The sequence below is a fragment of the Meriones unguiculatus genome, chromosome X, assembly GCF_030254825.1.
Source record: "Meriones unguiculatus strain TT.TT164.6M chromosome X, Bangor_MerUng_6.1, whole genome shotgun sequence".
Lineage (NCBI taxonomy): Eukaryota > Metazoa > Chordata > Mammalia > Rodentia > Muridae > Meriones > Meriones unguiculatus.
In genome coordinates, this window is record NC_083369.1 from 68,869,111 (window position 1) to 68,894,492 (window position 25,382).

At 38.1% G+C, this 25,382-nt stretch overlaps 1 protein-coding gene across 1 annotated transcript in view; it reads right to left on the minus strand.

The window, feature by feature from the left end:
• Lhfpl1 (LHFPL tetraspan subfamily member 1) overlaps positions 1 to 11,380 on the minus strand; it is a 47,534-nt gene extending 36,154 nt beyond the window's left edge. The window contains exons 1-2 of the mRNA XM_060374920.1: positions 11,259 to 11,380; positions 3,959 to 4,584 (exon numbers count right to left, since the gene is read on the minus strand). Of these exons, the coding sequence (XP_060230903.1) occupies positions 3,959 to 4,340 (382 nt within the window). The 5' untranslated portion in view covers positions 4,341 to 4,584; positions 11,259 to 11,380. The remainder of the gene's footprint in view (positions 1 to 3,958; positions 4,585 to 11,258) is intronic.
• Positions 11,381 to 25,382: the final 14,002 nt, after the last annotated feature.

Below are 25,382 nucleotides of genomic sequence, written 5' to 3' on the forward strand. Positions count from 1 at the left end.
CAGCCTTATACACTTCCATCTCTGATAGTCTTTTCACCTACATGTCATATGCTCAGTTACCCTCTCTTCTTCTTTCAGTACCTCTTTTCCACTTCTTCTCATCTTCTTTCGCATTTCATGGTCTACATCCACACTGATACTCAATAGTGGTTTTCTGTGTGTGTTCATACATATGTGTATATATACATGGAAAGCTAGGATCCCCATATGACAGAACATGCATCATTTGCCTTTCTGAATTTGGGCTATTTCACTTAATATAAATTCAAGATATATCTATTTTTTCTGAAATTTTTATTATTCCATATAGTAAAATAAAATTTGGTTGTGTATATATACCCATATTTCCATATTTTCATTATAAATCCATCTGTTGATACTAAGTTCATTTTCTTTTCTTGATATCATAAAGAAAGACCAGCAACAAACAAGAATGTACATTTGTCTCTGTGGCATATTCACAATACTATTTCTTATTAATTCTTTGAGAAAACTCTAAGCTTATTTCTATAGTGTTTTCAGCCATTTGCCATAATACTAAGAGGGAATGAGTTCTTTTCCCAAATCCTCATCAGCATTTATTGTCATATGTTTTCTTGATGGTAGCCTTTGTCACTGGGTTAAGATGGATTCCCAAATCAATTTTAATTTGCATTTCCTGTGGCTAAGGATGTTGACCACTTTAAAATATTCATTGGCAATTTGTGTTTCTTCTTTTAAGAACTGTCTTGTCACTTCCTATTGATTAACAGCATATTTGTGTATATGTATGTGTGTTTCATTTTTTTCAGTTCTTTATATAGTCTAGATATTAACTCCTTATCTGAAGTATAGCTGACAAAGAATTTTCTCTCATTCTATAGGCTTTCTGATCACTCCACTAATGGTTTTCTTGGCTGTACATAAGCTTTTAAATTTCATCTAACCCCATTTGCCCTTTCTAAGACTATTCTAGATGCCACTTTATTCTTGATTTTAACAATGCTCATTTAGATGTAAGCACTGTAACTATAACCCTATCAAGAGGGGGCTTAGTGAATATACGGTGGGAGTGTCATTTGAGGCTCAAATGTGATTCACTTTTGACTTCCTTTCCAAAGATATCTGTCACCCAACCAAAGTTCTATTCCTGACAGCTTGCAAATTTCAAAATCCTCATTGTATTCTACATCTTGCCTCAAATTATTCATTCAAGTTTCTAGATCTTGTAGATGAGATAAGCAGAGATGAATTTTACAGAGAACCCTGAAGGTTAAAAAAAGTCTCAGTTGGGTTCCAAAGAGGAAGGGAATTTAGAGAAGGTGCTAATGCAGTTTTGTAGAGGTTGTTGTCACTGTACTTCCAGTTTCTGCCACTTGCAGCCTCCTTTCATCTGAATGCTCTTAGAGATGCAAGTGGCACTAAATTGTCACTCTCCTGTCAGAAGAGATCAGGACTCAAGACATAATAGGTATAAATAAAAGTCTAAAAATACCTAGGTATGCTAATGCATACCTTTAATCCCAGTATTCAGGAGGCATAATCAAGTGAATCTTCATGAGTTCCTGGCCAGCCTGGTCTACCAAATGAATTCCAGCAAGCTGGGGCTACACAGAAAAACGCGGTCTCAAAAAAAAAATCTACAAATAAAAAGGAACAGATGGAAACTAACTCAAGTCTCATATGTTCATATTATCCCAGCAAATAGGAATCACCGTGTCTCATATCAGTCATGTTTCACTTCCTCGGGAAATATGTTCATTGACACTGTGGGTTAACTTTAGCATACCCACAAATACAGGTAAAAAGTGAGCCAAATGATGATTTGTGATTCTCATGGAACACTCCATGAGAAGTCAAGTAACTTGTTTCTAGTAATGTTTGTTGGGATCCGTAAGCAGGCGTCTCTGTGGCCAGCCCCAAGGGACCCAACAAACTGGTTATCGGGCATTTATGAGGGTATCTGTGAGGCCATCTGCGGACCATCTGAAACTACCTGCAAGTGCTCTGGGTCACTTTATAAGAGAACTCAAAGCCCCTCCTCTCTCTCACCTGCCCTATCCAGAGACAGTCTCTGAGACCCCTTTCCTTTCCCCTAATAAACTTCCCACATCGACTCAGTTGCATGTTTTGATTTGTGAACCCACATGTAACCCAGTTGTGCAATCCTAACAATGTTAGCAACATGTTTAGAACTGTGGCATTCAAGAGAAATCTAATTCTACTTTTGATGTCTCTAGAAAATTGTTAGCTGCAAAAAAGTAGAAAAATTAAGATGAATCACAAATAGAATGATAGCACATATATGAAAGATTTGTAGTGAGCTTGAATAAAGAAATAACTAGAAAGTCTGGGGCTTCTCAATGGCACTTTTCTAAATTTTAATAACCACATTTTTCCTAAACATAACAAATGTCCTCTGTGGGAAAGAGGATATTGGACCAACTCTAACCCAGCACTATCTCATTGAGAGTAATTGCTTAAGTTCATCACTACTGCCTTACTCCAAGACCACCTAAATTTAGTCAGTCATTGGGGAGAGGAACTAGAATGCAGATAAGAATAATATTTCAAGGGGATATGTTCAATGGAAGTGAAACATAGAAAAATCCATAGCGTTTGCTCAGGCAGGCACAGGACCATGTCATAAAACAAGTGGAATCCAAACAGTATGGCCTTTCTTACCACATTGTGAGCTTAATAGAAGTGATGATGTTAATGAAGTGAATGAAGATTCCAAAACTTGTATCAACAAACTTCAACAGTAGTTTCTACCAGCAGTTTACCCAAGCCCCCAAGGAAGTATACAAAATAGAACAAATATTTGCATACATTTGCCTATCTAAATTTAGTTTCTTAATTCTGGGTTCAAATTAACCTAATCTCATTGCCTACTTGCACTCTGTCTGTTCTGAATTTTGCCTTTTTTTTAGACTATCCTCCAGCTACCTGCATCCCAAGATGACTGCACTAGAAATAATTGGATCCTGAATAAGCCAAAGGACAAAATAGGGTAGATTAAAGCACAAAAAAAAAATCTGGGTAAATTTATTCAGTGGCTACCAGGTAGGGCTAACCTTGGATATAGACCAAATAGTAGTCATGTGTAGTCTGTTTAGAAAATAAATAGCAGGCAGGGTGTGGTGGCACACACCTTTAATCCCAGCCCTCAAAGGGCAGAGGCAGGCAGAACTCTCTGAGTTCAAGGCCAACTTGATCTACAGAGTGAGTTCCAGGACATCCAGGGCTAGACAAAGAATCCCTGTTTCCAAAAGGGGTAAGGGGGCTGGAAAGGTGGCTTAGCAGTTAAGAGTACTGTTTGCTCCAAGGGTTGTTCACTATCTGTACTGGGATCTGATGCCTTCTTGAGGCATCAGATGTATGTACAGATAGAGCACTCTTGCATAAAATAAATCTTAAAAAAGAAAATAAATAGCATTTTACTATTAGAGGTATATTTCTTTGGTGGGGATAATTGGTATTTTTTAGTACTGTGTATGTGGTTATCTGTGAACTATGTAATGAAATGTGTTTTCCATATAGTACTACTTTATTGTTAATTGACACATAACTAGAATAACTCAAGATCTTCTCATTCTAGTTTATATATTTAGAAGCAATATAATGAAATGCTTTTGATGACGTTCTCCATAATGAGCCATAGAACCAGAATGAATTCTTCTATACAACTGTATTTTGGTGCCTGTTATCCAGTCTCCTTTATCTCAACTCCCCACTTCTATTGATCATTGTTTTTTTTCTCTCTTCTACATTTGACAAAAAGGAGACAAAGCCATTGATGTAAGTTCTATCTATCTTATTTTTCTGTGAATTCTTAATGAATTTCAAGGAAATTCTTATTCATAGGCTTGGAATCAATCAGAGTAGAAGCAAGAGTGTATTTTCCTATAATTCCATGTTTTTCACATCCATCACCCCAAATCTCCACAACCTACTCAATCCCTGGGACAGTTCTTACCTCCTACAAACTGTGCCGCTCCCATGCAACGCCCCATCATTCTAGAGATGAGTTCCTCCATGCAGCATCCTAGGACAGCAGCCAATGCCACCAGGAGCAGCAGAGCACAGCCAACACCTGTCAACACTGTACATATCTGCCATGCCAGGCTTGGTATTGCCGTGAAGCTGGCATAGCGCCCACATTCTTCCACCATGATCAGACTGTGCCCATCTCCCCACACAGGGTAGTTGCATCTCCTGAATGTACTGAAAGATACTGGCTTTCCGAGCTGTGATCCAAACAGCCAGTAAGGAAGGAAGTAACTGGTAGAACTGGCCACAGCAGTAACTAGGGACAGAAAGGCCCAGAAGGTACCTATCAGGGTAAGGCTGCTCCTCATGGTCTCAGGTGTTTGTGCAAGGATGGGGAGATGAGATGGTTCACAGCAGCAAAAACAGCAAGTTATGATGCAGCCTCCACTGGCCTATTTCCATCAGGTTGGCCGGTCCTGGGACTCACGGGTGTGCCACATGGGTCTTGCTTCTGGAGGAGATCGTTCTCTCAAATGTCATTTGGGCCTTTGTCGGATATTGTTTTCCATCATTCTCTCCTTCTGCCTACTTCAGAGTTGTATAGTCGCTAGGCTGTAGTGGAAGAGTCACAGAATTGAGTTAGTGACTGCTTTGGCAAACAAAATGGTAGCTTATCATCTAGCTTTTAACTCTTGACATACAACATGAGAAGAGAGTCAGAAAGTAAGGCTGTCTTAAGAGTTCCTAGGGATTCCAGCTGAATGACTTTGTGACACACTTTATTTCAGAAAATAAAAGAGTAAGATAAGTCAAAGACCCACCCCTGCCCCTATTTAAGATATAAGAGTACAGTCTAAGATGTTACAATTTTACTTAGAGTATCCAACAGTGTGTATGCTTATCACAGAAATGCCAAAGTGAAACCAGTATGATAAAATAAAAGTTGACTAATTTTGTATCCTATGTCTATCACTGGATCACTTCCCACAGAACTGAGAAGCAATATGTCAAACATCAGCACTTACTCCTAGACTAAGTACCAAGAAAACCATCCACATCATTTGCTGCATACAGTTAAGAATGCTTCTCATCTCCCAGAAATATTTCAAGATCAGACTTTCTCTGGAGAAGAACATTATATATCTATATCTACAGCTATATCTATCTCTGTATTGATAGATTGATAGATTGTTAGAAAGACTGATCAATAGATAGATGATAGATAGATATATAGATAGATAAATGTGCATGCATGCATGTGTGTCTCTGTGTGTGTATGTGTGTCTGTGTGTATTTGTATGGGTCTTCCTAGATTCCCTTTGGAACAAGTAATCTCAGATTCAGGATACTGGCTTCTCAAATGAATTTCCCAGACTCCTCCATCAAAAATCAACCACTTCCTTCTCAATCCATTAACCTGCTGTTGCTAGTTTCCCTACTAATGCAACTAGAGACCACACTGTAGTTTTACAAATGCACTAACAATATCTCTAGCGGGCAGATAGTGGAATGATTTGGCAACTTCTCTCTGATTCACCACCACTGCTTAGAGTTATAAGTGGTGATATTGGAAAAGGGGGACCCAAAGCACAGGGAGTACAGGGACTACCTTTATGAGACCACCATAATGCCAATCTGGGAGAACAACAGGAGCAAGCATCACCTCTATTTGGGTTCTCAGGACCTAGCTGTAAGGGACTTTGAAAGCACCACCAAATAATTCTTGGAACAGAGTAGGCATTACAATTCATCTTTGCTTAATAAACTTTTTAAAAAATCATCCAATTCCCACACTGTCGGAGACTTTAACGAATCACCTAATTTAGCCTCTTTGCTTTAATATGGGTCAGTTTGGCTCAGCAAAGCAGGAAGTAATATTTTCCAGACACACTTAGTAACCAGATACACCGGAACTAGAAACCTGATATGAAGATTATGAGGCCAGAGTTTGGGGACCACTCAATGCTTGCTCTCCTGCCATCATTTTATAGATATGAGTATAATAAGGAGGAAGTTCTTTACCAAAGGGTATAAAGCTAGTGGGGTGCATAAGACTAGCCAGAGTTGAGTTGTTTCCCAGCATTATATTCTCTTTTCACTCCATCACATTTTCTTCTTGATACATATATATTTTATGCTATGTGTTTTGTGCACGAAGGGAACTGAGATAATAAATTGCAGGTTCTTACTTTGGAATGCTAAGGTTTGACAAGAAAGTACCATGACCTGGTTCCCTAGGGATGAGGCTTTTTGCTGGTGAGTTGGGAGAATGAAAGAAAGATGTGGTGAGAGATTGGAGGCCATTTGGGGAAGGAGTAGAACTGGCTTGAATAATTGCTATTAGAAAGCAGGTAGGTATGTTTTACCACAATGAGCTAATACATCTGCTTGTTATGGAGGAGTTTGTAAGAATATGAAAATCATGATCAGTGTTCCATGGTGGACTTCTTTCTTAATGAAGATGCCTAGACAAGATGGGGAAAAAGTAAAAGCTAGTAAATAACTACTGGTGTCATCATCAAAATAATTTCTGGTTCCATTATTTCATGTGCTGTACTTAGAATTCCCAAGTGTGTAAGAAAAGTACTAGCCCTCTATTTACAAATAATCAAACTGGCGTCAGAAAGCCAAACAACTCTCCCAAGGATACATAGTGATTCAAAAGCCCAGTTATCACTTCTCACTCTCCTACCAACAACCTTCTCTTCCTGCAGTTTTACCCAAATAGAATTAGAGTATCACCCTGTATTATTACAGTTAAACGCTTCAAGAGTTTCAGATACACTTCAAAAGTACTTCAGAATGGGAGAAGAATTACAAAGCAAGGTAGACAAGAGGAATGCCCATTTCTCAAGTCATACTGTGTAACAAGAGCATTGGTTGCTTTAAGCCCTGTACTTGAAGTCTGCAATAAAGTCTCCCATCAATATCATCATTTTAAGATGAAAAGTTCTAGCATGACAACTAAAAAGAATGGCAGAGTATATAAGGCAGAGGAAGAGTATAATCAGTTAGTAATAGCCAGACTATAAAAGAAGGAAAGGGAAGAAGTCCAGCAAAGAAATACACACCTAAACTCACAGGGCTGGAGAGTATAAAGCAGGGGAATGGTAGTTAGAGGCCATCCTGAGCTAGACAGAGTGACACTTTCTCATATATATACAACTAGATAAGGAGAAAAAGATTCTAATATAACATTGAACTCATCTGTGAAAACAATGCTGTTAAATGAAGTACAATACTACCAGTTAGTATAACCCTGATTTCATTTCAAAAGTGGAACTGTGAAGAAAAGGTGTAGAAAGTCAAAACCTTAAATTTTAGTACAAATGTATCTAGCTAACCTCCCCCTGAGGGGGGAGCAGCCTTACCAGGCCACAGTAGAGGACAATGCAGCCACTTTTGATGTGAACTGATAGACTAAGATCAGAAAGGAGAGGAGAACCTCCCCTATCAATGGACTTGGGGAAGGGCATGCATGCAGAAAGGGGAGGGAGGGTAGGATCAGGAGGGGAGGAGGGAGGGGCTTATGGGGGGATACAAAATGAATAAAGTGTAATTAATAAAAAATAAAAAAGTTAAAAATATAAAAAAAACTCATTGTCTTTTAGAATTTAAATTAAGTACTTTAACCTTTGGAAAAACTAGAATTTCCTTATTTTCATTAAGACTGGTGTAAACAAGCCTTCCTGGGACTGAAGCATTTTGTGGAATGTGGAATTTCCTGTGACAAACTCAGAAAAGTCCAAAACTACCTGAGTTGAGATGGTTACCATATTTAGAATTAGAGATATTGTAAGCCAACATCATTAATGGGCATCAGGTTAAGTATCATTGCCTCACATCTTCTAATGTTCTCTCTCTATGACTGTGACTCAAATGATATTAACCTAAAACTGACCAAGAAATTCAATCCTGAAAAAGTGAGGTGTATACATTTTGCCTTATTCCTCTCTGAATCATGGACTCTTGACCTCATCAGGTCAGTGACTAGATTGCAGAGGTTTGGTTACTCATTATTTATGGAGCATATAGTAAAAAGAGGGCCTAGTTTCCCCTCTGGACAGAGAATCAGCAGAGCATGTGCAATGTGTGTAGTCACATTGTTACACATTCACAGTTGCTGAGCAGGGATGCACAGTTTATCAATTGGTTTTAGCTGCATCACCTGCAATAGACTAATCCCCTTTATGGTAGCTATATAAAGAAATCCAACTTCATTGCCAGAAGCTGATTAAGTCACTTTATTCTCACATCAATAAATATGATAAACAATGCCATCCTTCATTTTATCCTAATGCCCTATACACTTTGCTTCTGTTTCTCAGTCCTGAAATATCTAGCCTTGCAGACAAATAGCACTTTAGAAATCAACACAGAACCATAGTGTTTTCTTTGATCATGCGTAAGTGGGTAGAGAATTTACGTGGTTATGTGTTCTTTTATTAGTATATTTTCCATTCTTCAAAATGAGCCCCCTCTCCCATTGTCATACATTTTTTCTTAGTGCTTGCAATCATATATGCCCATTCTGATGTGGCCACTTAATAGCAATTAAACTAGAAACATTTTGTGCTTACATTTTGCCTATTGGGAAACCTTCACCAATTTAATCTCTTCTCTAGCCCTGATAGAAAGACACAAATTCTTACATTCTCACTGGAGATCATTTTATAAATTCTGATTTAAAAATAAATAAAACAGTTCCCAATGGCAACAGTATTCAGACAATAGAGACTTTGAGCTGCAGGTGCTAATGCAAAAATTGCTGCAAACATGGTTGTATGAGAAATAGGAATTTTGGCATTGGTGTTAGTAAAGGAATATGGACAAGTATTTCTCCTCAGCTCCTAGGTAGTGTGCATTGCCCACCTGCCAAAACTTTTACAGGTACATCTTCCGCAGTATTCAGAAAACAGCAAGATGTGCGGACATATGTGTCTTATAGATATAGTTCTCTTGTATCAGGCTGGGTTTATAATCAGTCTACCCATTCTAGACCTTTCTCATTTAAACATAATATTGAAAGAAAGCTACCATGTTCCAATCATTTCCCAACTACCTGTGTCCTTACGTCTGCCACTTATGTCCTTAGAAGTTTCTCCTCCTCAAGAACAGCTGCTTGAAGGTCTTCTGTGCTTGACTACCTGTCAAGGTAATGTCTCTCAATGGGCTTTGTTCTCTACTTGAATCTGTGTGACTCTAAGAACATCACACTAATTTAGACCTCAGTTTTAAAGATTGCTGAAACTACTCCTGGGCCTCCAACCCCACCCATCCCTCTCTTTTTGTCTGGCATAGAAAGACTTGCAGAACCAGATATGTTGGGTTACTTTGTTTATTTACTTGTCTCTCATCATCCTGAGGTACAGATCTTTACAAGCAAACACAAGATTAAATTCAGGAAGCAAGAGAGTAAACAGATATAGAGAACCACCTGGATGATAAAAAATCCAGAAATTTGAGGTGGTTGTTCTGCACCTTTGAGCCTTTGCAGTGTACTCAATCAATTTAATAAAAAACCTAGAAGGTCACCTTTAAATAATAGAGCTAGCAGTGCAGAGGTGGGGAGAGTTCACAAACAAAACAAAATAAACAAAAAATTCCACATTAACCCATTCTCTTTCTCCAATGTTTGAGGCTGAAAATGTGGGAACTTGGGTGATTTTCCTAAATTTCACATGAGCTTCTCCTGACCCTGAAATGCTATTTCCTGAACATACCTATCTGTCTAATGATTTATAAACTTGGGAAGAATCTAGCAGAACAGAATAAAAGTACCCCTCTCTTCAATGATTAATTGGCTGAGTAGGAAATCTACCACACCCTATCAGGTAATTTAAAGCTTCCCCTCAGCTGTTCTTTCAATATAAGGATGAATCCTACCATCAAGGGAATGAATGATTTTAACAAAGCAAGCATTTTCCTTCATCTTTAGGTTCATAACTGCAACCTGCTAGTTCTATGCAGAAAAAGAAATCTTTTATTCCATGTCCTCAGAATAAAATGCCGCCACAGCTGAAAAGAAGGTAGGCTAAATGGTCTTCCACTCAGTTCAGAATAGTTGGAATGTAGCATCAAAAAAAAAAAAAGTCTTTGATATTAGGTACAGTAACTCCCCTGCATCAGGATTACTCTAGATGCTCTTTCAAAGTAGAAACTGTCAATTCTCTTCCAGATTCACGGAATTTGAGTTCAGTTTTTAAAATTTTCAGTTTATTCTAATGGGCACTCATGATTGAGGAGTCCTCTTTTAGTGGAAATGAATGGGATTTTGAAATCAAGTTGGATGCAGACACCTGAAGTCTCTTCCTCAAAGGCAATGTGAATATGGGCGAAATCACTTTAAGCCTTTGAGTTTTTATTTCATCTATACTGGAAATAATGGCATGAAGTGCAAGTGAAACATAACATACATGGTATATCTGAAACCAGGGTTGGTATCAATTATCCTTTCTGCTACCAAAAAAAAAAAAAAAAAAAAAAAAAAAAAAAGACAGAATTGTCACATAATAGAGATAGCTTGATTTTACTCAGAAAAAGAAAATTGCCTCTGGCCTCCTCCTACCCCCTCTCTTTAAAACCCCTCTAGCAGTTGATGCTCCTGGGCTTCTTACTATTCTTTTCCCACCATAAAATGAAACTACTTGGCTGAGTGCTGTTTGTTAGCATGGATTAACAGTTAACATAGTTCAGCTTTCTTGTAAATCATCACGCTTGGCACACAGTAGGAACTCATAAACAGTTCCTGAATGAATGCCAAGATTTAACTCCAGCCTTACTGGCTTCAACATCTGCACTTCAGTTTAATCTAATTATTGTTTTGGTCCTGTAATTTCAATTAAGGCAAGTCTGAGATACTGCCCTATCACATCGGGAAATCAGATTCATTTTCACTTGGATGGACAAGTCAGAACAAAATCACTTCCTCTACTCCCAGAGAAAGTCTTCCTTTTCTCAATTCAGGTTAGAAACTCCTTTGGGGGAAAGCAGCTAGCTCTTAACCCTTAGGTCTTCAAGCCTTGTCAATATGAAATAGGAATCCAGACCGATCCCTCAAAGACTGTGCAAGCAACCAACTATGAGGAAGTATAAATATACCAGGCTGCCCTTGGGAAGAAAAACAGCTTCTCTGAGCTTTGACATGAAAGGACAGGAAGCCGGAGGAAAGGAGAGGGAAGAAGCTTTGAGCAAGGGAAGAGCAAAGCAGGGATTTTGTTTGTTTGTTTGGTTTGTTTGTTTTTATCCAGCTGCTTCAGTTGCATTTGGCCAAGTTGCATATTTACCTTCTAACCACGAAGGCTGATTGACTTGTTCCTTTTCTTCTGGTTCAGATTGGAGAAAATAGAGAAAATAAGGAAAAAAAAAAAACTTCTCACAGCTTGCTAGGCAGGGATGGGAATCCCAGTTGCTCTTTGCAGTGATGCCTGAAAAGCTAGCTTTACCTTTGGGAGAGAGGGGCGGAGTCCAGCATAATGGAATTAACTCCAACTGTGCTGGAGGCTTCAAACTCAGCCTCTGATACATAGGCACTTTAAGTAGGAACCAGTTAGGCAGGCACTGAGCTCTCACCCTCTCACCTCCCACCTCCCAGGTTCCAAGAGCTCCCAGCTGCCAAGTGCTCTTCTCTCTTCCTTTTTCTCTCTGTCTCTCTCTCCCCCAATATGCGTGCATGTGCATGTGCATGCGCGCGCGCGCGTGTGTCTGTGTGCATTCATATACCCACACTTAAGCTGCATTTCTATGGCTCACTTCCTCACCTGCTGAATGCCCACTGAGGAACTGAGCTTCTCCCTAATTTTTCTCCAAACCCCCAAATAATATCTAACACAAGGATTAGGGAGTTGGGAAAAAAATCAAACAAATATCCTCACCTTTAAACAGCACTTTCCTTCAAACTGTTGTATATTGTTTTCTGGAAAACAATGCTCCAATAGAGAAAGTTTTGAGTCAGTGATGATGCAAACTAACATTTAAGAAAACAGCAGAGTCCTTGTGGCTGGCTCCTGCAGGGTATCAAAGCAGATGCTGAGACTTATGGCCAACCTTTGGGCAGAGTGCAGGGAATCTTATGAAAGAAGTGGGAAATAGTAAGAACTGGAAAAAACAGGAGCTCCACAAGGAGAGCAACAGAACCAAAAAATCTGGGCAAAGGGGACTTTTCTGAGAATGATACTGCAACCACGGACCAATCATGGATATATCCTAGAACCCCTGCACCGATGTAGCCTATGAAAGTTCAGTGTCCAATTGGCTTCCATAGTAATGTGAACAGGGACTGTCCCTGACACGAACTAATTGGCCTGCCTTTTGGTCACCTTCCCTTGAGGTTGAAGCAGTCTTACCAGGACACAGAGGAAAACAATGCAGCCTGATGAGACTTGATAGACTAGGATCAGAAGGAAGGAGAGGAAGACCTCCCCTATCAGTGGACTGGGAGAAGGGCATGGGTGGAGGAGGGGCAAGAGGGAGGGATTGGGAGGGGAGGTGGGAGGGAGCTACAGGAGGAATAGAAAGTGAATAAATTGTAATTAATAAAAATTAAAATTATAAAAACAAAGAAAAACCAGCAGAGAAATTAACTCAAAAAAATCAGTAGCCTTTGTGTATACAGAACACAAATGGGATGAGAAAGAAATTCTGGAAACAACACCTTTCACAATAGCCACAAGGATATAAAGTACCTTGGTGTAACTCTAACCAAGCAAGTCAAAGACTTGTATGAAAAAAATTCCAGTCTCTGAAGAAAGAAATAGAAGAAGATATCAGAAGATGGAAAGATCTCCCATGCTCATGGCTTGGCAGAATTAACATAGTAAAAATGGCCATCTTACCAAAAGCAATCTACAGATTCAATAAAATTTCACCAAATTACCAACACAATTCTTCACAGATATTAAAAGAAAAATTTTCAACTTCATATGGAATAACAAGAAACCCAGAATCACTAAAACAATGCCCTACAATAAAAGATCTTGTGGAGGTATCTCCATCCCTGATCTCAAACTATATTATAGAACAACAGTAATAAAAACTGCATGGTACTGGCATAGAAACAGGCTGGTGGATCAATGGAATTGAATAGAAGACCCAGAAATAAACCCACACACTTATGAACACCTGTGTTTCTGCTGTTGATTGTGTTAATGTGTATATTATATACACTAAATCTTTTACATATTAAGTTATGCTTGCTTTCTCTAGTGTAAATTTCACTTTAGTGTTCTTTAAACTCAATTTGCTGATATCTCATTAAGGGATTCTTTAATAGTAATTAATTAGGCATATTTTTGAAAAAAATTTACATTATTGAAATAGTCCCTGTTTTTACTAGCACAGACTTCTTGTTTATTTACGATTCAATTGTAGTAAATTTCACATTCCTAGGAATTCATCCACTTCTTTGAACTTATGAAATGTGAAAATAAACAACTGTTTATAGTATTCTTTTATATCCCCATTGTAATTGTTTGGCTTCACTTGTCTCTGATATTGCTCACCACTAAAAACTGAGCTATGTTTAGGATACTCCTAACTTCTTCAGTGTCTTTCTCATCTGTGGAAAATTCTTACCAGTCACCTTCTTATGCAGTCAGTTTTACTTAAGACCAGTGGAGATTTTTTAAAATTATTTCTTGTAAAGCTAAAAAAAGAAAACTTATAAAATAAGGATTCTATTTAGATTTATAAGCAATATGTCTATAAGTCAATCCTTCTCAATTAGCATTACTCTCTTACTTTGTAGGGCATTTTACTGCTTACATTTAAGTGCGTAAGTCCAAGCCTGTAGTTAGGTCTTTTACCAAGTGCCAACTTTCAAAGTAATTGCTGGGTATTTTAGTCTCTCTTTGCAACAAGAATATCTTTTCTTTCATTAATCCTATAGTGGACTGAGAATGGTGTTTTTCTGCCAAAGCTTTTCCCAGCTCTGGCCTACAAAGACAAGGGAGTGGTTTCCTGACCAAATGTAGACTAAGAGTGCAGCCTCTGCATTGCCCTAAAGATGGGTATATTTAGAGAGATCAGGAGGCCTGAGGTAAACCACTGGGAATTATATAGGAAAGTTGACCACAAAGCTTCTGCTACTATCTTAGTTTGCTTTGTGTTGCTGTGATAAATACTAGGACCAAAAATGAACATGGGAAGGAAAAGGTTTATTTCATCTTAAGGTTTACATATGTCCATCATCAAGAGAAACTAAGGCAAGAATTCAAGACAGGAATGTGGAGAAAACTGAAGCAGAAGTGTGGAGGAACCTTGCTAATTCATGTGATCCCTCTGGCTTGCTCAATTATTTTGTCTTATAGTTAACACCTCCCTGCCAAGGCACAGTGCTGTCCACAGTGGATTGGCACTCCTATATCAATTAATAAGTGAGAAATTTCCCCACAGGCCAATCTGATAGAAATATTTTTTTTTCAATTGATGTTCCTTCTTTCTAGGTGACTGTAGTTTGTATGAACTCAAACTGACTGTCACAGGTAAATAGCATGGGTAGTAAATAACTGTCCTTAAGCATCCAAATGAAGAAGCAAAGGGCTTTTCATCAACCTGAGTCCAAAGTCCAAATGAGGTGAGCCAAGCATGGACCTCCTCTTCTTTCCCTTAACTCCTCTTGCTACAATCCCTATCCATGCATTGTACAAGCCACTTGCAACTATTGCCCCACCCATCATGACCTTGTTTCCATCTCTCTTCTACTTCCTTCCTCAAACCAATGCCTTTCTGTTATCACCGAGTTTTCCTCCCCACAAAGGAAAATGCAATAAACATAAAACTATTTAATGTGGTTTGATGAAAAATGCCTCTCACAAAGCTCAGACTTATTCAATTACACCAGAAAAAGGAGAACAACAACATAATTTTTCCATTATCACAAGCTACACAAAAAACTTAGTTACAAGATGACAGACAGGGACCGAAACGTTAGCCTCACATTACAATGTGGACAGTGAACAGTAACAGATAATGGCTTCTCGAAAGTAGTCGACTGTGTAGACAGCAAGGTTTTGACCATCTGGTACACAGTGACAAAAAGAAAGGCAATATATGAGGAGATGTGATAAGCCAGCAAAATGGCATTGCAGAAATCTATGAAAGCCAAGTCTCTTTCTCTGACAAACATGTCCACTTGCATCCCCATTTGTGCCTGTCAGTCTTTGAGAGAAATCTAATAATAGAGTTTTGTATGAATGTAGAGAGCAGGATGACATCAAATAATCATGAGGCATCCTGGTGATTAAAGAGCTAATTGTGTTGAAGGTCATCTGTCCTGAGCTTGGGGAGAAAACATCAAAATGTGAATTGTTACCCAAAGCTAACAGCTGTTTCTTCAGAGCTTCCATTTAGCTTAGAATGCAAAGAAAATCATATTATTGACTCACAGATGGAGTGTGCCTTCAAGTGCCACTTGCATCAGCTTTTCTTCATGTTTCTGGAAGGTCAGTACATCCTTGATATGTATAATTTGATTTTGCCTTCTTTGTGGGATTCTCAAGTGATTGGTATTCAAACAGTACTCATTCCTATTCTAAACAATTTCAATAATACTTGGTGTTTCATTAAAAGGCTCAGATTAAACATAGTGTAGGATTGATGGAAGACATTAGTTAAGTCCCTTGTGTTCCCTGGTGTCCATTTGCCATTTATTTTTGTTTGTTTCCTCTAGTGAAGAGTGGGGGATTCCCAGTGCTTCCCTTAGAGTCTAAGGCTTAGAAGGAAAGAAAAGGTCCTAGTAAAAAAAAAAAAAAAGTCTTAAAACAAGCTATTGTTAAACTTGCCACAAAACAAACAATAAAAGATAACAACAGGAAATAAAGACATTTTTGGTAGATTTCAATATGTTAACCTCCTTAGTATTATCCTTAAAGAAAATGGTGGGTGGGTGTTTTTATTTGTATTCAGTTATTTTCTTTCCTTTCCTTTTGTAGTGAGAGGAAGCTTTTAATCTTTTAATAGAAAATAACCATTCAACTTTGCCAATCACAAAGGTCATGAGAATTCCTCACTATTGCTTGTTACTTTCCTTGACCTAGGGCTAACTACTGGATATTCTGGAGGTTTTGCTTTGAATGAAAATGTTGGAGTTTATTAAAAACTAAGTTCTTTAAGTAATATTTCATTAATTCCTAGAGAATTTTATATGATGTATTTTTATAGTATCTATGCCCACTTTCCTCAATTCTTCCCATATCCACTTCTGTCTACCTACCCATCTTAATTCTTCTCTTCTTTTCATTAAGCTCTAGGAGCCAGATTATACAGCCCACAAACTCTTGGGTGTGGAAGCATTCCCTGATGTGTTATCAACTATGAGAGTTACACCCATAAAGAAAACTGACTCTCCCTCTTGCAGCAGCCAGCAGTTATCAGTAGCTCCAAACCCTGTAGTAGGGACTTCATGGCCACCTCCTCCTCCCTACCCCTAAGCTGGGATTTTGTCTTGCTTACACGCACATATGATTGTGACAGCATGTGCATACCTGCACAAGCTGGAGACACTCCAAATCCCCACACAGAGCTTGGCTAGAAAACATCAAAACATGAACCGTTACCCAAAGCAATAGCTGTTTCTTCTAAGCTTCCACTTAGCTCAGAATGCAAAGAAAATCACATTATTGACTCACAGATGGAGTGCGCCCTCAGGTGCCACTTGTATCAGCGTTTCCTCATGTTTCTGGAAGGCCAGTGGATCCTTGATGTGTATAATCTGATTTTACCTTCTTTGTGGAATTCCCAAATATCTAGTATTCAAAGGGCATTCTTTCCTACTCCAAACAATTTCTATGAAATTGCTTAATCTTGCACAGATTTCATTTTAATACAGCATTAAATGTAAGCATTGACAGAAGGGGGAGAATCATGTGAGCAAAATACTATGTGACCTAGAGTGGGGGTAGGCTTCTTGGGAAGGAATTAACAGAGAAGATGCACATAGAAAGTAACAGAGAGTGTGACAGCATGCACAAGAGCTTCACAAGCTTAATCCAAACACAATTGGAATGCAGAGGAAATGAAGAGAGCACAGGTCCCATCTGTACACAAGAAACTGCGTACAGCTGATAGGTGCTATGAGAGACAACAACAGTTTTTCATTCTTTCATTTTTATTTTTTCCAATGGAGTGACTCTGGATATATCAGCTATATTCTAGGGCTGGTTCTTTGCTCAGAAGTAGCTGGCCAACACAAACCAGACTCCAGATTTGCATGCTTGTATGTATTTGTGTGTCTTTTTGTATATATTTGTATGTCTGTACATGTGTGTATGAGTACATGTCTCAGTGTGAATGTTTGTATGTGGGTTTTGTGTGTTTGTTTTTTATTGTTGCTTTGGGTTTGAATTTAAGGATTTTTTTCTTTTTTAAATTATTTATTTATTTATTTTTCTATGTGCATTAGCATGAAAGCGTCAAATCTCTTGGAACTGGAGTTACAGACAGTTATGAGCTGCCATGTGGATGCAGGGAATTGAACCTGGGTCTTTAGGAAGAGCAGACAGTGCTGTTAACCACTGAGCCATTTCTCCAGGCCCCCTTTTTTTTCTTTTAAAAGAGAGACAAAACATCATGTTGAATGGGTAGGGAAAGAAGTGAAGATCTGTGAGTGACTGGGAGGAGAAAAATATAATAATAATATATTATATGAAATTCTCAAAGAATGAAGAAACAATTTTTACAGTATGAATTACCACTAATGGACTTCAAATGGGAAGTCCATCGTAGGATACCATCTCTCTATTTACTTCTATCATCTTCTTACCTGATATTTCCCATGATTCTTCCTCTACAAGAACAGGAAATAGTACTCTTGTGCAATTCCCCAGATTTTACTAGGAGAAACACTGAAGCTGTAAGGTTTTTTGGTAAATATTCTAGCACGGTACAAAAACAGCTGGTGACCTTCACATACATTTTCTGAAATCCATAGTTTTGGTTGTCATGGTTTTTAGTTTTGAAAATATTTTTTTCTTTAGATTAAAGGAATCTCATTTGTTCCACCACCAGTACTTAGTGTAATCATGCAAGGAGAAGCCTCATAGAGCGCGGAACTTGAAATTGAAAGGTTTTCCCCTCAGGTATTTGCATCTTGTTTAATCTTCAAGGAACAGTGCATTCTATTTCCTGGTACAGCTCTTCAGAGTAGAGGTGGTAGCTTTGTAATTTAAGGTATGAATGTACTAAAGGACTGAATGTACTAGGCTCCCTTTCTATTCATTATTTGTCCTCTTTTGGTAGAAAAAAAAGTGGGTGTCTTGCCATGAATCAGAGTAGTACTATGAAGTTACCTAGAATAGGATTTACACTATGTATTACTGATACTTCTGCTTTGACTACTACACATTATTGAGCCTTAAATACTTCACCTTGAACACTGTGCTTCTCTTTAACCCTAGCCTTAAGTTTAGCCAAGGGACCTTCTAAAGATAGAGCATACCCATCCTGGAAGCTGTCTGTATCTAGACTTTTTTTAATTTTATTAATTACACTTTATTCACTTTGTATTCCCCCTCCATTTCCCTCCCTCTTCCCCTCCTGATCCTATCCTCCCTCCCCTTCTTCACGAATGCCCCTCCCCAAGTCCACTGATAGGGGAGGTCCTCTTCTCTTTCCTTCTGATCTTAGTCCAGCAGATCTCATCAGGAGTGGCTGCATTGTCATCTTCTGTGGCCTGGTAAGGCTGCTTCCCCCTCAGGGGGAGGTGATCAAAGAGCAGGCCAATCAGATTATGTCAGAGGTAGTCCCTCTTCCCATTACTATGTAACCCACTTGGACACTGAACTGTCATGTGCTACATCTGTGTAGGGGTTCTAGGTTATCTCCATGAATAATCCTTGGTTGGAGTATGAGTCTCTGGGAAGTTCCCTGTGTTGAAATTTTCTTGTTCTGTTGCTCTCCTTGTGGGGTTCCTGTTCTCTCCAGATCTTACTATTACCCACTTCTTTCATAAGATTCCCTGCACTTTGCCCAACAGTTGGCCATAAGTCTCAGGGTCTGCTTTGATAGTGACTACCTTTCTGTTTCTAGGCAAGTCTCACCTCTGGAACAACATATGCTTTAACATGCAAGTCCTGAATAGTATATAAAGAACCATGGCTACAGTTTGTCATTCAGATTCTGAGAGCAGGCATATATGAGCCTTGGGTTGCAGTGTGATTTTGAAGACAAAAGTCACTTTCAAATACAGAAAAATTCAACATTTAGTACTGTCCCTCATCACTTGTTCACTAGCCCCAAATCTCAAAATCAGCATCTCTCTCCTGTGGCAGAAGACCAGATCCCTTGTCCTTAACACTGAGTGAGAATCTGAGAGGGAGGCTCCAAGATCTCTAGAATCACATTGACTGGCAAGACAAATATCTACTTGCTGTGGAAATGACAAGCTTCCAAGATACTGGTACACTGCAATAGAAATATGTTCACTTAGGAGCACTGACTCTGTAAACAGTACAAGAAGAGTTAACAGGGATATAAAAATATAAAATTTACAGGTGAGGGAGAAAGTAGAATATATGTCACATGAAAGGATAAAGGAACCTATTAGAGATAGAAGAGAACAAGAGGAGTCTAAGAATTAGGGGGAAGAGAAAATCAACAAAAATAATTATTTGAACATGCTATAATGAAACCTAATACCTTAAATGCTAATTAAATCAAACAAATTGTACCAAAAAAATCCTATTTCCAGAGGATTCTAAGGTGGTATGTCACAGAAGATACTTTCATATCCATATTTTTTACAACACTAGTCACAGTACAGAATGAATCTAGGCCTTTGGAGCAGATGAGCTGATAAGTATAATGTGCTGCAGTTACACAATGGAGCCTTATTCAGCCATAAAGAAGAATGATTCCATTTTCTGGAGGTTGATACAATTAGTGATCATGATACTAAGTTAAATAAGCTAAACTCAGAAATATAAATATAATTTTCCTCTTATTTGTAGATAATAACACTCTATAAACAGATAAAATGATTATATACGACATAAATATTTACATATATGACGGAGAGGGAGAAAAGATACTAACAAAAGAGAGGAAAATGGAGGATGAGAAAAGGAAAAGAGGCAAGAGGGTAAGTACAGTGAAAAAAAAGATAATGAATTTGAAAAAAAAATGTTTATATAAGAGCCAGCATTCTTTACAATGAATACACATAAATAAAGGAAAAATACAAAGAATATCAATCTGCAACAAACTACAAAAGACATGGAGACTCTATTTTCAGATGACATGCTCTTGCCATTGACTCCATAGTTTACTCTTAGATTTTTCAGCTTGAAAGCACTGTTTCCCTGAACCATAATCAAGGCAATAATGTTATTGATCAGAACCTTACCTTTGCAGCAGGCTGCTTGCATTTCAGATTGCGAGTCATAAAACCATGAGTCCTTTTCCCTATCCCTTTCTTGTCCCTAGTTCTAATACGGCATGCTCTGACAAGCCTGTTGCTGTGTTCCAGAGCTACTTGAGCTATAAGCCTCTTCTTTCATGACTCATAATTATATATAAAAAGGGTAGCCTTCAGAAATGATTGTCTAGCAATTACAAGGTCTTGTTCATCTTTAAAATTTTTTATTGAAATAATTTGCATCTGTTTTTCTTCTTTTATGTAAATAGTAGTCTCTATGTTATATAATTAAATGGTTGAACTTACGTGGATTTGGAGACCAAAAAGGGAAAAAAAAATACCTTCATCAACAACTCCTTGCTCTATAGTATATAAATAATGGCTTCTTATAGATTTTTGAATGTATTTTTTCTTTCTTCTGTTTCATCAATAGCCCATTAAAACATGTGGTCTGCCAAGGTGATACACTGTGGGTTCTGAAAGCTCAAAGGTACACTCACCAACTGTAGCCAGTTCTGTCTTCTTTAAATAACAATGCATCCATCTTTTCCTGAGTCAGAGCAAGGAAACTACTTTGGACATCCTTGTCACTCACAACACTTCTGAATTAGGAGTCATCTGCTACAATGAAGATAAAAATATTGTCTCAATAAAGTCTATGAAGTCAGCAGCTCAGAGAGTTGTATATGGTTACAAGGGCTCAAAGTGGTAACACACCATTTCACATATCCTGACCCTATTTTAGTTCAACAAAACAATTAATGTTTTCTGATAAAGCACAGTATATTGTTATTTGGTAATATAAGCATGGAATGTCTATGTGAGTTTTAGACATTTTTTCTTGTTAATCAAAACATGTTGTTCTTTAATAATTGTTGCATCCCTCACAAACTCTGAATAGATTATTACTAATAAACAGCAATCCTGTATTCCCATGCTTTTGCATTTTTATCATTGGAAACCATCATAATTTTTATTCTCCTCCATCTTTGAAACATATCTAAAACCACATAGCTCTATAGTCATAATCAACTCTAAAAACCTCTTTTTATGAGCTACTTAAGACATATGTTTGCTATTATTTATCTGGATCAAAGTAGACTATAGTCAGCATCATGTACTGTTCTTCTATGGAAGTCCTTTCCTATCAAAAAAATAATGTGAATTTAAAATGTAAATAACATAGGTAAATTTTTCTGAGAACCATATTATATTTTGTTGAAAATAGTTCTTTTCAATAAAGAACTATGTGGGCCGAGTGGGGTCTGTAGAAACCGATATTCCAACCAAGGACCATCCATGGAGAAGACCTACCACCCCTGCTTAGAGGAAGCCCAAACACTGCTCAGTTTTTAAGTGGGTTCCTATTAAGGAGAGCAAGGGCTGTCTCTGATACTAACTTAGTGGCCGGGTCTTTGATCACTACCCCCTAGAGAGTGCAGTTTTACCAGTCCACAAAGGATGATGATGCAGCCTGCCTTTATGAGACCTTATAGGCTAAGGTCAGCTAGAAGGGGAGGAGGTCCTTCCTGTCAGTGGGCTAGGGAAGGGGAATAAGGGGAGTAGAAGGAGGGTGGGTAGGACTGGGAGGAAATGAGGGAGGGGCTACAGCTGAGATAAAAATTGAAAAAAAATGTAATAAACAAATAAATTAATTAAAAAAGATTTTTTCATATAGTATATTCTCATCACACACTTCCCCACACACCCAAAGCCATACTTTCTTTCTCTTTCTCTCTCCTTAGAATACAAGCAAGCATCTAAAAAGATAAGAAGATAAAATAATATAAAAACAAACGGAGTAGGATAAAATAATCAAAAAGAAGAAAAACAGCCAAAGAATCGCATATAGATGTGAAAACACATGTTTGCACACACACAAAAAAATCCCATTAAACATAACAAACAATAAATGCAAAAATGGAAACCTCAGTATATGTTCAAAGAATCTATAAATTTAAAAGAAAGGAAAAGGAAAAAAAAAAAAAAAACAACAACAACCCTGGTAAACCATCATGAGACAAAGAACCTCTAAAAATGACATTAAATTTGTTTTGTGTTGGTCATTTACTGTGGGGAATGAGGGTTGGTCTCATTCCCTCATGTAAGACTCTGTTGGAGAATGAAAATTTTTCCTTTGCCAGAGATTTCAAATTGGAGATAGTTTTTGGGTTAGGGATGGGGGCTTTTGTCCACTTTTTTTCTCAGTACTGGGACCCCACCTGTCTGAGATCTGTACAACCTAAACCTGTGCATGTTCCCACAATCTCTGGGAGTTCATATGTTTGTAGGTTCTGCTGTGTTCTAAAAACCTTGTTTTCTTGTATTTTCCCTTGGTATCCTCTATCTTATAGCTCTTACAATCTTTCTGCCTCCTCTTCTGCTGTGTTCCCTTAGCCCTGAGGGGAGAGATTTGATAATGACATCCCATTTAGGATTGGGTGTTCTAATGTCTCTTACTTTCTTCACATTGTCCACCTGTGAGTCTCTTAATTTATTCCCATCTACTGCAGAAGAAAGCTCCTCTGATGATGGCTAGCAAGACAATATTTTAAAAGTGAACTTTAAACTTAATATCATTTTTATTTCAACATACACATTGAAAATGTTTCTATTTCATCCTATAATTAATATAGAGATGTATTATGACTATGGTTCATTTTGATTTCAATTTGATATTCATTATTTACTTATAGCACATTTAAGGTGAAATCAGTCATATTTCAGATGCTCAACATCTACCAACAACCAATTGCTACCATACTGGACAGCCCAAATTTAAGTGATACTTACTTATTTGCTTTCTAGATATTTAAATATATAACTTACATAACAAAACTTCATCCATTTAATGTATACTTTCTGTGATTTTAGTAAATTCATAATACTATACAACCACAAGCATTACCTGAATCCAAGGCATTTTCATTGGTGCTTAAAGAAATCCCATACTGCACCCTTATGGTCATCCTGTCATGCTCTTGTTGTGATCCATAAACGTCATAGATGGTAGGATTGTTGGCTGTTTCCTTCATTTGGAAGACTGCACGACACCTTCTGGTGCCGTGAAAAGATAATACTCATGGAAGAGGCATTCAAATCAGTTCCAGATCAGTGGCTTCTTGTTCCTATACCTAAAAAGCATGGTGTCTTCAACAATAGGGGCTTATCGTCTACATTTGTGAGAACAAACAAGGGCAATATCTATAGCCTGTATGTTTACGGTCAGTCCAGATGAGGAAATTTCATTTAAACTATATACACAGACTTACATGTATTATAGAGCTTTTATGTAAATAATTAATAATATGATTCCTTATGACTTTTTCAGATTTCCTTATTGTTATTTTACCCTCCTCCTTTCTTCTATATTTATAACCTCCCTCTCTAATTAGAGACCCTTTTCTTCATTTTTCCAGTATGGTCGCCTCTATCCTGCTAGTTCCCTCTCTATTGTGCCCCAATCACCCTATCTTGTTTCACTTTCTTGATTTCCAAAGTAACTAACATCTGAAGTATTGGACTAGAAGCTTCGAGTGAGAGATAATATGAAGTGTTTGTCTTTCTCATTCTGTAGTTCCTAAGTCAATAAGACCTTTTTAGTTATATCCACTTACCTTAAATTTTGACAATTTCATCCTTTTATAAAAATAAGTATTGTTCCATAGTGTATATTTATCACCTTTTCATTATCCATTCATCGGTTCAAAGAGCTTTAGATTGCTTCCATTTCATAGTTATTGTGATTAGGGCAGCAAAGAAGATGTATGCACAAGTGTCTGTAGAATAGGGTTTGGAGTCTTTTGGGCATATACCAAGGAGTGGTATATCTGGGTAATACAGTAGATTTATTTTTAGCTTTTTGAGAATTCTTCACAGTGATTTCCATAGTGGTTGTAGTAGATTGCAATGTAAGAGCCAGAGGATCAAGGAATTTGCTGTGAAATGATTTCTCCTAACAATGTCACCAACACGATTGCTTGAACATGAGCTGAACAAGGGGAAACTGTGTGTGTGTGTGTGTGTGTGTGTGTGTGTGTGTGTGTGTGTGTGTGTTTTAAAGCAGTAAGGAAAAAGACCAGTAGACCTCAACCCTGTACAAAGAACCTCAGGCAGTCCCCCGAAAGCAGGAGAAAATAGTCTTCCCCAGGGAAGACTATATCACTTGGTTACCCAGTACCAAAAGATCAACCCTTAATACCTTCAAACAGATAACACCCAGGTGAAGCAGGTTATATTTAGGGAGGTATGCATGTATATGTGTGTGTATGTGTTTGTCTGCATGCAGTTATGCATGTAACAAAAATAATAAAAGAAGTCATGAAAGTCATGAACATGAAAGAAAGCAAGGAGAAGTATATGAGAGGGCTTGGAGGAATGAAATGGAGGTAGGATGTAGCTATAATCTCAAAAATAAAATAATCTGAAAAAATTAGAGAACACAAACATGCTAGAGATGTAACTATGTATCAGAGTGCTTTCTTAGGACACATTAGGTCTTTATTTGTGCTCCAGCATTATTGAATTGAAGGGTGTAGAACCAATAGACCCAAGTAGATATTTCTCAAAAGAGGACATAAAAAGGATCCAAGATGGTGCCCCGGCGCCAAGAGGACACTGTGTCTGACAAGCAGGACAGCAGTCACTGCATAGTGACCAACAGACCAAATATGGGCTCCAAAACACCAGCAATTGTGTTTCCCAAATGAGAGGAAACCCCACAGCGTGGGAAGCAATCCAGTCCATTCTCAGGTTACCCAGATAAACCCACAAGAGTTCCTGGGTCCCAGCAGGAGCTAGGTCATCAGCTCACAGCCACACTCCTGTCTGCTCTGATCACCATCCCAGACTGAACTGTGGGCCCCACCACTCCAGAGACTGGGTTTTCCAGTCGAGAGAAAACCCCATGGTGAAGGAAGCAGTCTGGACCTACCAACCTCAGATCACCCAGACAATGGCTGGAAAAGGTCCCAGGCTCCAAAAGACACTCAGCCACCAGCCCATAGACCCACCTACGTGCCCAGATCACTATTCTAGACAGAGACAGGTGTCCCTGTTA